The sequence below is a fragment of the Neopsephotus bourkii genome, unplaced genomic scaffold (assembly GCF_033783945.1).
Source record: "Neopsephotus bourkii isolate Nb327-2 ecotype Australia unplaced genomic scaffold, CSIRO-AGI_Nbou_v1 NB_894, whole genome shotgun sequence".
Classification (NCBI taxonomy): domain Eukaryota; kingdom Metazoa; phylum Chordata; class Aves; order Psittaciformes; family Psittacidae; genus Neopsephotus; species Neopsephotus bourkii.
The window spans coordinates 2,858,291-2,871,094 of NW_026901388.1; the positions used below are offsets into that span (position 1 = coordinate 2,858,291).

The following is a 12,804-nucleotide window of genomic DNA, read 5'->3' on the forward strand; positions in this document are numbered from 1 at the left end:
AATATTACATTAAAGTGAAGCTTTATAGCTGAGACACAAAATTCAGTCTGGCAAAAGCAGCATCTAGTAAATATGCATTCAGAAAGGTGAAAGGAGGATGTACAGTTTGAAACAAGGTGGAGTAGAAGCAGTGTAAGATGCTCTAGAGCAAAACAGAAGATGGGAGAACAAGCTTGAATTAAGTATTTTTAGATTGTTTTTTCTAAATCTGTCAGAGTTGTATATTTATCCGGCAGTGATCTTAACTGTTTGTAACTATGAATTCAAGCTGCTGCCCAGCAACTGTCAAACTGATCTAGTTACTTAAAGCTGGTGGTATATGTGCAAATACACAAACCTTCTGTTATGATGTAGTTTTTCTACTAATGTGCCTAAACCCACTATGGATTTTAGTTATGAACGAATGTCACTTGATATTTATGGTTCTTCTTCAGAGTAGGTTTGTTAGTAAAAAAGATTTTGAGTCTATTAAAAACTTGCTTATTTTCTCATGCAAAAATTACCCTACAGGAAGTTTGAGTGCAGGGCAAGAGGAGTAAAGGGCAAGGGACAGTCTTGCATTACTTTGTTAGTTCTTTCTTTTGTTTCACAAGCATCTTCCAGTACTGAGCAAGCCTTGGGAAAACTGGATGGATGTGTTACATCAGTTATGTAAATCTGCAGGTGTGCACATCAGAAATGGAAGGGGATGTTGCAATAGCTGAGTAAAGATCTGTTCTCTGTATAGAATTAAGGGGGAGGGGAGGGAAAAGGGTTAAGGTATATCTTAACATGTTAACTCTGTGATGAAAGAAAGCACAAACAGATAAATCTAGAATGCGTAATAGTCATTGAAAGAGTTGTAGTAACTTCACTGTGAACATTATGGACTTGGAGAATTCCTCAAACTGGGAGCAGATACTTAAGTCTGCTGTACTGATTAATGTGGTCTGAATCTGCTCATGCAAAGGCCAATATCAGGATACTTAACCAGGATTTCTTTTTTATTTTTTTTTCTCGTTCTGAAAAAACCTCACTTAGGTGAAGTGTGAACAATACTGGCCGACAAAAGAAGAAGAAGTTATGATATTCAGTGAGACGGGTTTCCGTGTGAGGCTAGTATCTGAAGACGTCAAATCGTATTACACAGTACATCTACTGCAATTAGAAAACATCAACGTAAGCTTTTCTCAGTCTGCATAGCTTATGTTCCTGGGCTTAAGTATCTACTGAAAACCATTTAGCGTATGGGCAGTACAGATTTCATTGAGCTTTAACACTGAAAACTTTAATACAGTTTGCTTCAGATAATGTTGAAGATGTACATGTGGCATGTGAGCGAGCTAGACCTGAATTAATCTATACATTAAAAGAGATAAGAGCTTCTGCAGTTTTACACTTATATTTTTCATTTGGCAGTACCTTAACTTGCTGAATTGTAGTTGATAGTAGTGGTGATTCTAAGAGGAGCTGTAAGAAACACCCTACATGGAGGTACCTAGGAGAAATTTGGATTTCTTTTGAATATCAGAAATCAGACTCAGTAATTGCTGTTTGGTTGTGGTTTGGGTTGTTTTTATTTTATTTTGTTTGTGTGTTGGGTTTTTTATGGAACTTTAGTTTTCCATATAATTCAGTCCAGGTATCTTAAGGTTTTTGGGGGAGGGGTGATTACCACCTGTAGATAGGTAACTTTATCTCCTCTTGCTTACCTCCCCTTTTGCTCCACAGGACCAACCATCCTTTTCTCTTTAAAATTAAGCACTTTGACAATTTAATCAAGCTAAGCTCAAAAAAATTGTTCCTGGCCTGAGCTTGGGTTGGAATTTGCTGCTTCTGTTTCAGAGCTGAAGACAGAATTGAAGAGCTTGTCTGTTTGTTCCAGCTATGTCTTGTAAGATATTCTCTCTCCCTATAAACCTTGCCTTATATTAACTGAAAGTGCTGCTATGGCAAGTTTTATTCAACGTTGTCTTGTCAGTGGATTTGGGAAAGGAAAGATTGAAGATATTCCTTTGCATGTTGCTTTATACATTAATGAACACTGATATATTTGGTCAAAATGATGTGAATTTACAGTAACTATTAACCGTACTTTGAGATGTTTGTTAATTTGAAACCTCCCTCATAAGACCAACATGGTAAAACATGGCAGGTTGTTCCTTTTCTATTCAGTGTAAGAAGCGCTTTATGAAATTCTTTTGTACTGATGTGGAGAAATTCTGTGTAGTTGTTTGGTTTTTGACAGTGAAGGCAAAGAAAAGAGGAGTAGTGCTTGCAAGCCAGTGCTTGAGAAACAGTAACTTTCCTTTCTGGAAAGCTGAGGCAATTTTTCCTAAGTACCAAAAAGACTTCCTTGTGGAATGCTTCTTTCTGGCTGATGTTGGCCCCCCCTAATCTTAAACTTCCTATTTTTGAAGGATGCCGTTTTTATCCTGTGTGTATGTTTGGACGTAATGTTAACTGGAAAATGCAGAAATCCCTTGAGGAACAGCACAACATGTGCTATAGTGGGCTTTGGAGCTGGAGCTATTGAGCAGTTAAATTTCTTGGTTTGCTTTGGAGTGGTAATGCAGGCCCATTGGGGCTGTACAGAGGTTGTGTGTCATGTAAACCAGTTTCACAAACACTTAGCAAATTTACTGTACTGATTTTTACTTTAATGCCCTAGTGCTTATGTAAGGCTCCATGAATATTAAATCCAAAAAATGGTTCTTATATGGAAGCATTACAAGAAGTAGAACATATTTGGTTACTCAAACAGAAAAATTACATAGTTTCTAGAACAACACTGGGGATGTTAAGTGCAGTCTTCTGTAAGAGTTTGATAATTATACCATAAAACTTGTGGGAAATGAGTATTGACAGTATTGTGAAATGTGAGCTTAACTGTGTTTATGTAAGTTCTTCTGGAGGGGATGTTGGTGGAGGCAGGGCAATAAGACATTTAGCTGCTTGAGGCCTGGACCATAAGATGAGTCATGAACAAAATACATTCTGAATTCCAAGGATACTTAAATTTTACTATTTCCTTGAAAACAGAGAGAACTACAATTGTCTTTACAAGACAACCGCTCTGAGCTAAAGTAAATTTGTGTTACTCCAATCTCTAGTACAAATTTTGCAGAGAATTATACGAGGAGTGAAGTGCTTGTTTAATGTTTGGTTGGATATTTGGTTGGTTTTGGTGGTAGTAGTTTTGTTTTCTTCTGTTAAAGGCCATTTAGAAGTAAAGGTGGGACTGGGGGTGCGGGGCAGTGTTGTTTAGGATTACATCAAAGCATTTGGCAGTTTGATTTGTTTATATCTGTTCTAGGCAAAGAGTTGTTTTTTGCTGTTAGGACTAGTGTAGTCCAGTAAAGCTTTGGAGAGGAGATATGGGTGGATTGGAGAGGAGAGGTGGGTTTTGGTATCTTTCTGAAAGTTTTGAAAATACTTCTAACATGCTTTGTCTTACTGGTGATTATTTCATAATTTCCTTATTTTTTGTCTGACTCAGTCTGCATTTTAGAATACAGAAACTTGGGGCTGCCTTTCCGCTATGGTTCACTGAGTATACTCCCATCGTTTTGTTGGTGACAGTTCTCAGCCCTTCTGAAAGTTGTCCACTGCTCTCTGCTGCAATTGCAAAGACTGACTGTGATGGCTTCCACAAACCCTTGCCTCTGTCTGAAGATAGGGTAGAAGGAAAATACTGTGCTTGTGTCAGAAGTTCATAATTATTTATACATGAACCTATTGCATGTCTGTGATTTGAAGCAAAGTCTCCTGGGGTACTGGAGAGGTGACAGACGTTTATGAGAGCCTTCTGTTAAATCTGTAAAGTAACCTGATTGAATGGGGTTGCTAAGTTTTTGAGACAGTGTCATGGGAGAATTGTTAGGTACTAACCGGTAACTTCTGGAAGACTCTACCTTGTGTTGAATGTGTATTTTTGTATTACTCTTTATTGCTGCTTTTAGCTTTTCTTGTCACAAAGATAGGTACTTGTCTTTAGTTTAGGAAAACTTTCATTTTCAGTGCTTTCTGATGCAGCAACCCAGATAGCTAGGAGAAAGATATAATATGACACATAATGAATGCTTATAAGCAAAACCTCAGTACCAATGTAGCAGGGAATTCAGGGAAGGTATGGCATGGCAAATGAGTACTGGGAAACCAGGGATTAACTGGGGTGAAGAAATTGAACAGTGGAAAGGAATTGAAATTGCCAAAGGAACCTTGATGTATCTCAGACTGGGTTCCTAGAAATAAGAATAAAGCAACTGAAAGAGAGGTTTGCAAAGAAGATATTTGCTGGAGGAGAAAGGACTAGAATAAATGAATTAGATTTGATGTGACACTGGTGGTATGATACTTTAGAATAAGGACCATTAATAAACCCCAAATAGAATCTTGAGTCCTCTGCAAATAGCCAATACTTGGAAAAACCCATTAGCAGAACGGATACTCAGTTTAGCCCCAGGCCCCTGTGTGGCCACTGCTGTGAGAATGAGGTGACACAAGACTGCTTAGTGGCCCTCACTGTCTGGTCCTGTGGATGAACCAGGAAGAGATGGTCTAGTTCAAGAAGATAAGATTTACTTTGCTGCTAGTTTATAGCGTCCAAAACGTTAAATGTTGTTTGTGGAGGTAAGCTGTCTAATGGCAAGTGATGTTCTGGGATCTGGTGGTACCTTTGCGTATGGATGTGTATATGTATGTAATACCTATAGTGTTTTGAAGAGATTTCTGAAACATGGGGTACGCTTTTAAACTTGTGGGCTGTCCTCATATCACTTTGTCAGACTGCAACAGGGATTAATTTTGGTCTTTATGATCACAGAAATAAGGCTGAGATGTAGGAAAGGTATTGGTGTCTAATAGGAAAGGAGAACCCAGGCTTACTTGAAAGTCAAGTGTTCTGCAGCTTCAATGGGTATACCTATTGCCACGTTGACTTAAAAGAATATGCACAAGTTTGTGAAAAAACTCAGGATGTTTGTGAGGATGATTTGGCCCAGTTATCATCCTTTCCATTTTTGTGTATATATTTGAAAACCATGTTGCCAAGCATTAAGAGTGAGCAAATAGAAGAGGTTGTGGTAAGAGATAATTTAGGATTTTGAATTTCAGTGCTTAGAATACTGTCCTTACAGCATGCCTTCTCATTTTGATATGAGCAAATTAGTAGTTAATGCACTTAAGACAAGATCATTAAATACAGGACCACTGTGTGGTTGTAGATGCATTTTATGCCTTCATATGTTAGACCATTTCAGTAGTGCTTAAACTGTGAAATGAGGGGTTTTATAAGGAGTGCGTGAAATTTGACAGACCAGCATTTCACCTGTTTTACTTCACACTGAAGGCATCAACTTCCTTTGAGTGTTTTGGTAGTATTTTATTCCACATTCATACTCTCAGGCGACTGAACAACCTAAAGTCATTCTAAGATTTGTGTACATTTTTGTTTTGAATGATTGGGTAGTCAGTGTAAAAAGGTTCTTGTTTTGAGACAAGTTAATCTAATGGCATCATACTGTTTTTCTGCTCAAGTCCTCATGTGACTGGCTGCTTGTAACCTGGAGCATGGCTTGTGGTTTGATCATCCTCTGATGCTGTTAGTGGGGATAGCCAGCAATCAGTAGAGAACTGTAGTGTGGTGGTAACTTTATCAGTTGTAGCTATGTTGGTTATTTTCTGACAGCTTATCCCAGTAGTTCATGAAACTTTCACTAGAATGGTTTGCCCCATTTTCCTGAAAAGTTGTTTGTTTAAATGGTGTCCCATGATTATTCAATGATTTTTATTTTTGGTAGGTAGTCTTAGGGGATAAATCTTGGAAGAGTATCTTGTGGTTCTAATAGAATAAGCTGTTCCCTGTTAGAACATAGGGAAAATTTTATATTATTCCTTGACTGCTGAAGTCCAGCTCTTTTTCTTTAAATAACTATCTAGGCTCCTGATAACACTTTAAATAAAATTAGTTGTTCTTTAAATTGGAATTTCTGTCCATTGACAGTTGTGAATCCTTAGCAAGCCGAACCTTTTCTCATTACAGCCCTGCATTACTTCATGTAAGTGATAGCTGTTGTGTGCAGCTCGGTGATGGGGGAGGCCTTTAAGAAAGGGTGGTACAGGTGCTCACACAAAGCCAGTATTTCAGCTGTACAGGTGACTGCCAAGCACCACTTGAAAGAGCCATTCTGTTTAAGAGAGAAAATGTGGGAGGTTTGAAATACTTGAATGGGATTTGGCCATATGATTAGAAACTGCAGGTTCAAAGGGGATCTGCCAGTACAGGAGCACTGACATGGCATTCCCTGAGAAAGATGAAGAGACTTGGTATTTTTAAACTGAGCTAAAGGAATGGGAAACTGTGGGATGGATAAAGGCTTCTTACGGTAGTGGAAGGAAGGAAACGGTAACTCTGTGGGCTAAAACCAGGTGAGATGTACAACGGCACTGTTTAATCTCTCCTTTAGAAATACCCGGTTTTGGATTAGCGTATGAGCTGGGTGACCGTTGGCCGTGTACTTGAAGCACTACTGTTTTGGGGTCTTTTTAGGAGGAGAATGCTAGTGCTTGTGACAGTATGGAATCTGGGCAAAATGTTTTGTATAGATCAGGGCATTTTTGCCTTGAGGTGTAAAGAAGTCTTTTCATCTGGAATGCTATTTTAAGAATCCTGAGGGGGAGAGTATCAATTACAATTTCAAAGGATCATTTAGATTCACAAGTTTCACCAACTTTAACCTTTGATTTACCTAGTATGTGTGTTCAGCTGATCTCTCCAGTTTTCCTCTTAATTTTGTTTGCAAATTGATGTTGGTTTTCTTACAAATAGAAGAAATTGCATAAGAGTGTTGCTTTCTTTAAAATTCTGTAATTTCATAAAATCATAGAATGGTTTGGGTTGGAAGGGACCTTGAGATCATCCAGTTCCAACCCCCCTGCCACAGGCAGGGGACACCTTTCACTAGAACAGGTTGCTCAAAGCCCCGTCTAACCTGACCTTGAATGCTGTCAGGGATGGAGCAGCCACAGCTTCTCTGGGCAGCTTGTGCCAGTGCTTCACCATCCTCATGGTGAAAAGCTTGATCCTTGTATCTAATTCAAATCTACCCTCTTTCAACTTAAAGCCATTCCCCTTTGACCTATCTCTACATGCCCTTGTAAAAAGCCTCTCTCCAGATTTGTTGCAGGCCTTGTTTAGGAACTGAAAAGCTGCTCTAAGGTCTCTCTGGAGCCTTCTCTTTCCCAGGCTGAACAACCCCAGCTCTCTCAGCCTGTCTTTGTAAAAGAGGTGCTCCAGCCCTCGGGTCGTATTTGTGGCCCTCCTCTGGACTTGTTCAAGCAGGTCCGCATCCTTCTTAGTTGTGGGCCCCAGAGATGGATGCAATACTGCAGGTGAGGCCTCAGTGAGAGTGGATGAAGGGGAAGAATTGCCTCCCTCAACCACACTCCATTTAATAGAGCCCAGGACATGGGTGGCTTTCTGGGCTGTGAGCACACACTGCTGAGTCATGTTGAGCTTCTTGTCAACCAACACCCCTAAGTCCTCCTTAGGGCTGCTGTCAGTCTATGCTCCATCCAGTCTGTATCCATGCTTGGGATTGCCCCAGCCCAGGTGCAGGACCTTGTGCTTGGCCTTGTTGAACTTCATGAGGTTTGTGTTAGCCCCCCTCTGAAGCCTGTCAGGGTCCTTCTGGATGGTGTCCGTTCTTTCCAGTGTGCTGACTGCATCTCTCAGCTTGGCGTTATCAGCAAACTTGCTTAGGGCGCCTCAGTCCCACTGTCCATGGCACCAACAGGGATGTTAAATAGCACTGATCCCAGTACTGGTGCCTGAGGAACACTACTCATCACTTAAGTTCCACTTGTGTATCGATGCAGATTCCTTATAAAAAAATGTATCTCCTTAGTGATTTTTAAACAAATGGGTGATTTCAGTTGATTAGTGAGTTAATTCACTAGTTGAAAAAAATAGTACAGAATACCACTAGGAAGATGTCAGTTGAAAACGTGAACTGTTTTTAATGCTTTGCTACAAACAAGAAAAGGCAATCCCAGTGTATTTATACAATTTAGGCCTTGGTAGATCTTTTTCCTCTTTCAAATCTTACTCGTTTCCAAATATGATAAATCAGATTCTGTTGTCCTTGTTGAGCTCTTAGCCAAAAGACAAAATATTTCGGGAAGAAAACTGTGCATTTGAGAGTGACTTCAGTCATGTAAATACCCACTGCTTTCTTTGAAAATATTGGCAGTCCTGCAGGATCGGGCGTTAAAGGCAAAAGACAAAATGGAGGAGTATTTTTGTTACTGTGGTAACCATGAACTGGATTATTTTAGTTTCACAAAGGAGTTTCATAAGTTGAAGCAGCTGGAGCAGATGAAAACCAGCAGAATTTATTTGAATTTCATAGCTGTATTTTACTGTTGCTGAAAAAAGAAACATAGCTTTTCTGGAATACATTGGTGTTTCAAATCTTCTTGTGTTCCAACTTTGTGGAGATTTATGTAGATTTCTATCTTACATGAAAATTAAGGTGAAATGGAAGGAAGATAAAAATAACTGAACCTTTCTAAATTTCTGAACTAAATCAGTGATCAAGTTGTCTAGAAAATCACTGTGGCAAGGAGCAGTATTAACAGCAGGTCAAAAGCGAGTTCCATAAAAATATGATCCAAATTTGTCATCAAAGCCTTTCAGCTATATACTTACTCTCTTGCTGTCATTTCAATGCTTGCAATTAGTTGGTTGTGTTGGGACAGGAGTTGCATGGTTCTAAACCTACTGTGTGGTTTTTGGAAGCCTTCTTTCCTACTTACAAAGTGCGAGTATGTCCAGCACAAGTCTTGCTAGACATCTGCTCTATAGGTTCTTACAGGCTTTTTCCAGGAAGCTTCCTGTTTCTCTCAGTAGTGTGATTAGTGTAAGGGAGATGCTAATTCCTCTAGATATTAAACCTTGCTCTGAGTGAGAGTGGAGAGTGTTTACAATGCTGACATGTATTTTTTTCAGTCATGTTAATGCTAGCAGTCTCCTAACTGCTGCCAGCTGTTAAGTTGCATTAATGGTAGAAACAGAAGAATATTTGGGAGCAAGTAATAAAGCAAATAAAATACAATATTGGAAATTTGAGAAGAACCAAAAAATGTGTATGGTAATAATTGCAAAGGAGACGGATGAAAACCTGCTTCAGGTTGTGCTGTTGGTTGTCATCCAACCTGAAGCAAGGCATTGGATTGTTTGTCTAAATGGGAGGTTTAAAATAGAAGACAGCTGTTGATCTACACTGGGGAAATGTGTGCTAACCAAGCAACATTAGAATACTTTCTAGTTGTATTGTTTATTTGTTTTCACTTCTAGAGTGGTGAGTCCAGGATGATCTTTCATTTTCATTATACTACATGGCCAGACTTTGGAGTTCCTGAATCCCCAGCTTCATTCCTGAACTTCCTGTTTAAAGTCAGAGAATCTGGCTCACTAAGTCCAGAACATGGACCTGCAGTAATTCACTGCAGTGCAGGGATAGGACGTTCTGGCACATTTTCGTTAGTAGACACTTTCCTTGTTCTGGTAAGTATTTGGTCACTTTCTCTTGTTGCCCTTTCCTTCTCCCCTGCATCCCTCCCCAGTATGGGCTTTTTGGTCAGGAGGCTTTGCTTGGTGCTAGTGAGAAGTATAGCACAGGGTTAGGTGAAATTTATTTAAATTATGAGATATTTGTCTTCTGGTTTGGTTATGGCCTATCAACTTTCTGAAATTTAAAACTTGATACTATGGTACTGATTTATTTGATTAATACACGGTCATTGATTTGTTCATAATAAGCTTTCATTAGATGGTTTGCCTATAAAAACAATTCATCATTTGACATGATAAAACCAAGAAACCATTTGAGATGTTAATTTTGTATGTAACTTACAGAAACATAATACAAGACTTTAATTTTTAGATTTAATTTTATTATTACTTTTTGCAAGTGTTAATTTCTTATGCTGTCCCTGTTCAACGGTAATGCCATTGTCAATATAACTTTCTTTACAGATGGAAAAAAAAGACTCACCTTCTGTAGATATTAAGAAGGTTTTATTGGATATGAGGAAATATCGAATGGGACTTATTCAGACTCCTGATCAACTAAGATTTTCATATATGGCTGTAATAGAAGGAGGAAAACTTATAAAGGGGGATTCAACTATACAGGTAAATGTTTATCTCTGTATATTTATGCATAAACAGATTAAGTGCTAACTAGTTAAATTGCTAACAGTATTTAAAAATGTAACTTCATGGGATTTAGATAATTTGCCTTTTTCAGTAGATGGCTAGAAGGTGGTAGAGGATCTTTGATCAGTGCCTTTTACTAGCTAAACTTTTGATCCTGTGTAGTTGTCCCCTCTTAGATAAAATACAGCTTCTGTAGAAATGTCTTGTAAAAAAGATTACATTGGTGTCTTCAACACTGAAAAGCAGAAGTAATGCTCAGTATCACTTTGAAAAGATAGCAAGGATATTTTTAGGATTTCTTAATCTTTGCAATATATTTTCATACCAGTAAAGTTGCTTGGTGTTACAGAGAACATTTGTTAGTACAGTTGCTTTTTGCTTTTTCTTTTTTTTTTTTTTTTTTCATATCCTTTAAGATTTGTGTTACAGTAAGTAGAATCCAGCTCAGTATCATGAGTTTGGAGCAACCGGATTACTAGATCCCACTATTTTATCAGTGTGGCTTGTAGATTTAATAGTAGCTACAGCTGTTTTTGAATGGCTGGGGCTGGGTGGGAGGACTAGGAGGAGAGGTTGTGAAACACTCAATTCTGCTTTTATGTGTTAGGGCTTCTTTATTTTGTTGGTTTATCTGCTTCATTCATGATTTTAAGAAATCCCATTTCCTCTTTTCTGTGGTTCTGGCTGTTGTCAAGAGTCTTTTTGACAAATGTTTATTGACTTGCTACACAAAGAAATAATTTCACACAACTGCTAATGAACACCTAGGTAGTGTGCTGCTAGTCTGACACCCATGCCGTATGCCTAAAGACTGCATGATTCATCCTAACACTACCAGCAGTTTAGTCTCTTTATTTTCTGGAAGCTGTTTCTGGTGGTAGGAGGGTATTTTCTCTAACAATGTTTTTCTGCTTTGTTTTTTAAAAAGCCGTGCTCCAAACTAAGCAGCTCTGGTTCCCGCACTTCCCCATTTAGGTCACATGATTTCTTGTTTCTGGATACAAGGAGGCATTGTCAACTCAGAATACTGCTTGTCAGGTTCAAGTGTGTTACTTCTTCATATCAGGAAAATGCCTAAGGAGGCACACTTCTCATTTGTTGTTTTCTTTTTCTTGCTATGATGTTCAGGTGATCTTTCTTAAACCAGTGTTTTCTGCAGTGCAGGTGGTTGCCTTGGTGCTCTTCTCTTTAGGCCTTAGGGTCAGGTGCACAAAATTGCAGTACTCATGTGCAGTACTTAATAGGAGTATTTCTTCTTTCAAGGTCAGCTAGATCACTCGCCCCCTCCCCCCCTCCCCCATATGGAGGCACAGTTGTACTGTTCAGAGAGTGAGAGGTGCTTACTTCTCTCTGCTAGTGATGGGGAGGGCATGAACTCATTGAACGTTTCTCTAATAGTCCATTACCCCAGTGTTCACCTCTGACATCTCCATGGATTTTGGAAGTCAGTAAATGTGTAGACAAACACAATGTATACTTGAGCCTTTACTTGCTTACAGCTAATGAGTGGCTGCAGCTGCAACACTCATACCAGGGAGGGGCTGAGGAGTCTCTTTCCCTCACTAAGTACCTAGAGAAATACAGGAAGGGATCTTTGTTGGAGAAGATGCATCTTCCGCTAGCAATTTAGTCTTTTTGGTTTTTCCTTGACCTAGTAGTTCCTTTAATCTACTTCTCTGACTGTTCTGTTGTAGGGCATCTTGGGCAAAGAGAGCCTTTGGTGTTAGGGGGATGTTTGAAATATGTTCTCCTTGTCTGCAGAAACGGTGGAAGGAGCTCTCTAAGGAGGACCAAGAGCCAAGTTCTGAGCAGTCTCCTCCACACCCAACCAGAATAACCACAGAGAAGTACAATGGGAACAGCATAGGCCTGGAGAACAAAAACCAAATGGAGAAAACAAATTCTGACCTGTCCAATAAAGTTCAGGATATCACAGATGGAAACACTGAAAGGTAGGCAAGATGAAGAAACTGTTTAGAAGGCAGCAGATACTCTCTTAAAAGGCTGGATTATTGTATGTTTCTCATATCATAAGAAAACCGCAAGATCTTTCTTCAGTAGAGGAAAAGGTCAGGAGGTATTTGACAATCTTACTTAATTATATTAAAAATACAACTTCAGTTACTCCTTGTGATAAAGTTTTTTTTGTTTAAAGGTCAAGAGAAAAAAACCCAGATGTCTCTAATCAGAGCAGCTCGACCTCATGCTTGAAAGTATTTTCCTACAGACTGTCAGTGAACTCTCTTGTGAATTGGGTCCTGAAAGTGCCCAAAATAATCTGACATTGATTTTTAAATACAATGCTAATACATCAGAAACAAAAGTTTTATCACTTACCACTTTCTGTATGGTGGCTGAAATTGTATTGTTGAAGCCAAATGTTACCTTCCACTCATATTAAATCTACCACTATGAGTACATCTCTGTGGTTTAGCTGTGTCATGTGAATTTATCTCCCTGAGTGCTAATGCCTCAGCTGTGATCTGCTGTACAGGGAATTACCATCTTAATGGCTGTGCCTTGAGATGCTGTGTCACTCTGATCTAGTAGCTAAACGTGGATCTGTAACCAGAGACCCAGAAACCAGACTGACAGCAGTTCTG

General features: G+C 39.1%; 1 protein-coding gene across 5 annotated transcripts in view; it reads left to right on the forward strand.

Moving 5' to 3' along the window:
• Positions 1–12,804, forward strand: part of PTPN2 (protein tyrosine phosphatase non-receptor type 2) — a 29,816-nt gene that overhangs the window by 11,289 nt on the left and 5,723 nt on the right. For 3 of the 5 annotated variants that reach the window (XM_061357409.1, XM_061357411.1, XM_061357410.1), the window contains exons 5-8: positions 1,021–1,158; positions 9,338–9,547; positions 10,019–10,177; positions 11,963–12,153. In XM_061357409.1, the coding sequence (XP_061213393.1) occupies positions 1,021–1,158; positions 9,338–9,547; positions 10,019–10,177; positions 11,963–12,153 (698 nt within the window). The remainder of the gene's footprint in view (positions 1–1,020; positions 1,159–9,337; positions 9,548–10,018; positions 10,178–11,962; positions 12,154–12,804) is intronic. The other 2 variants (XM_061357413.1, XM_061357412.1) reach the window with 2 other exon arrangements.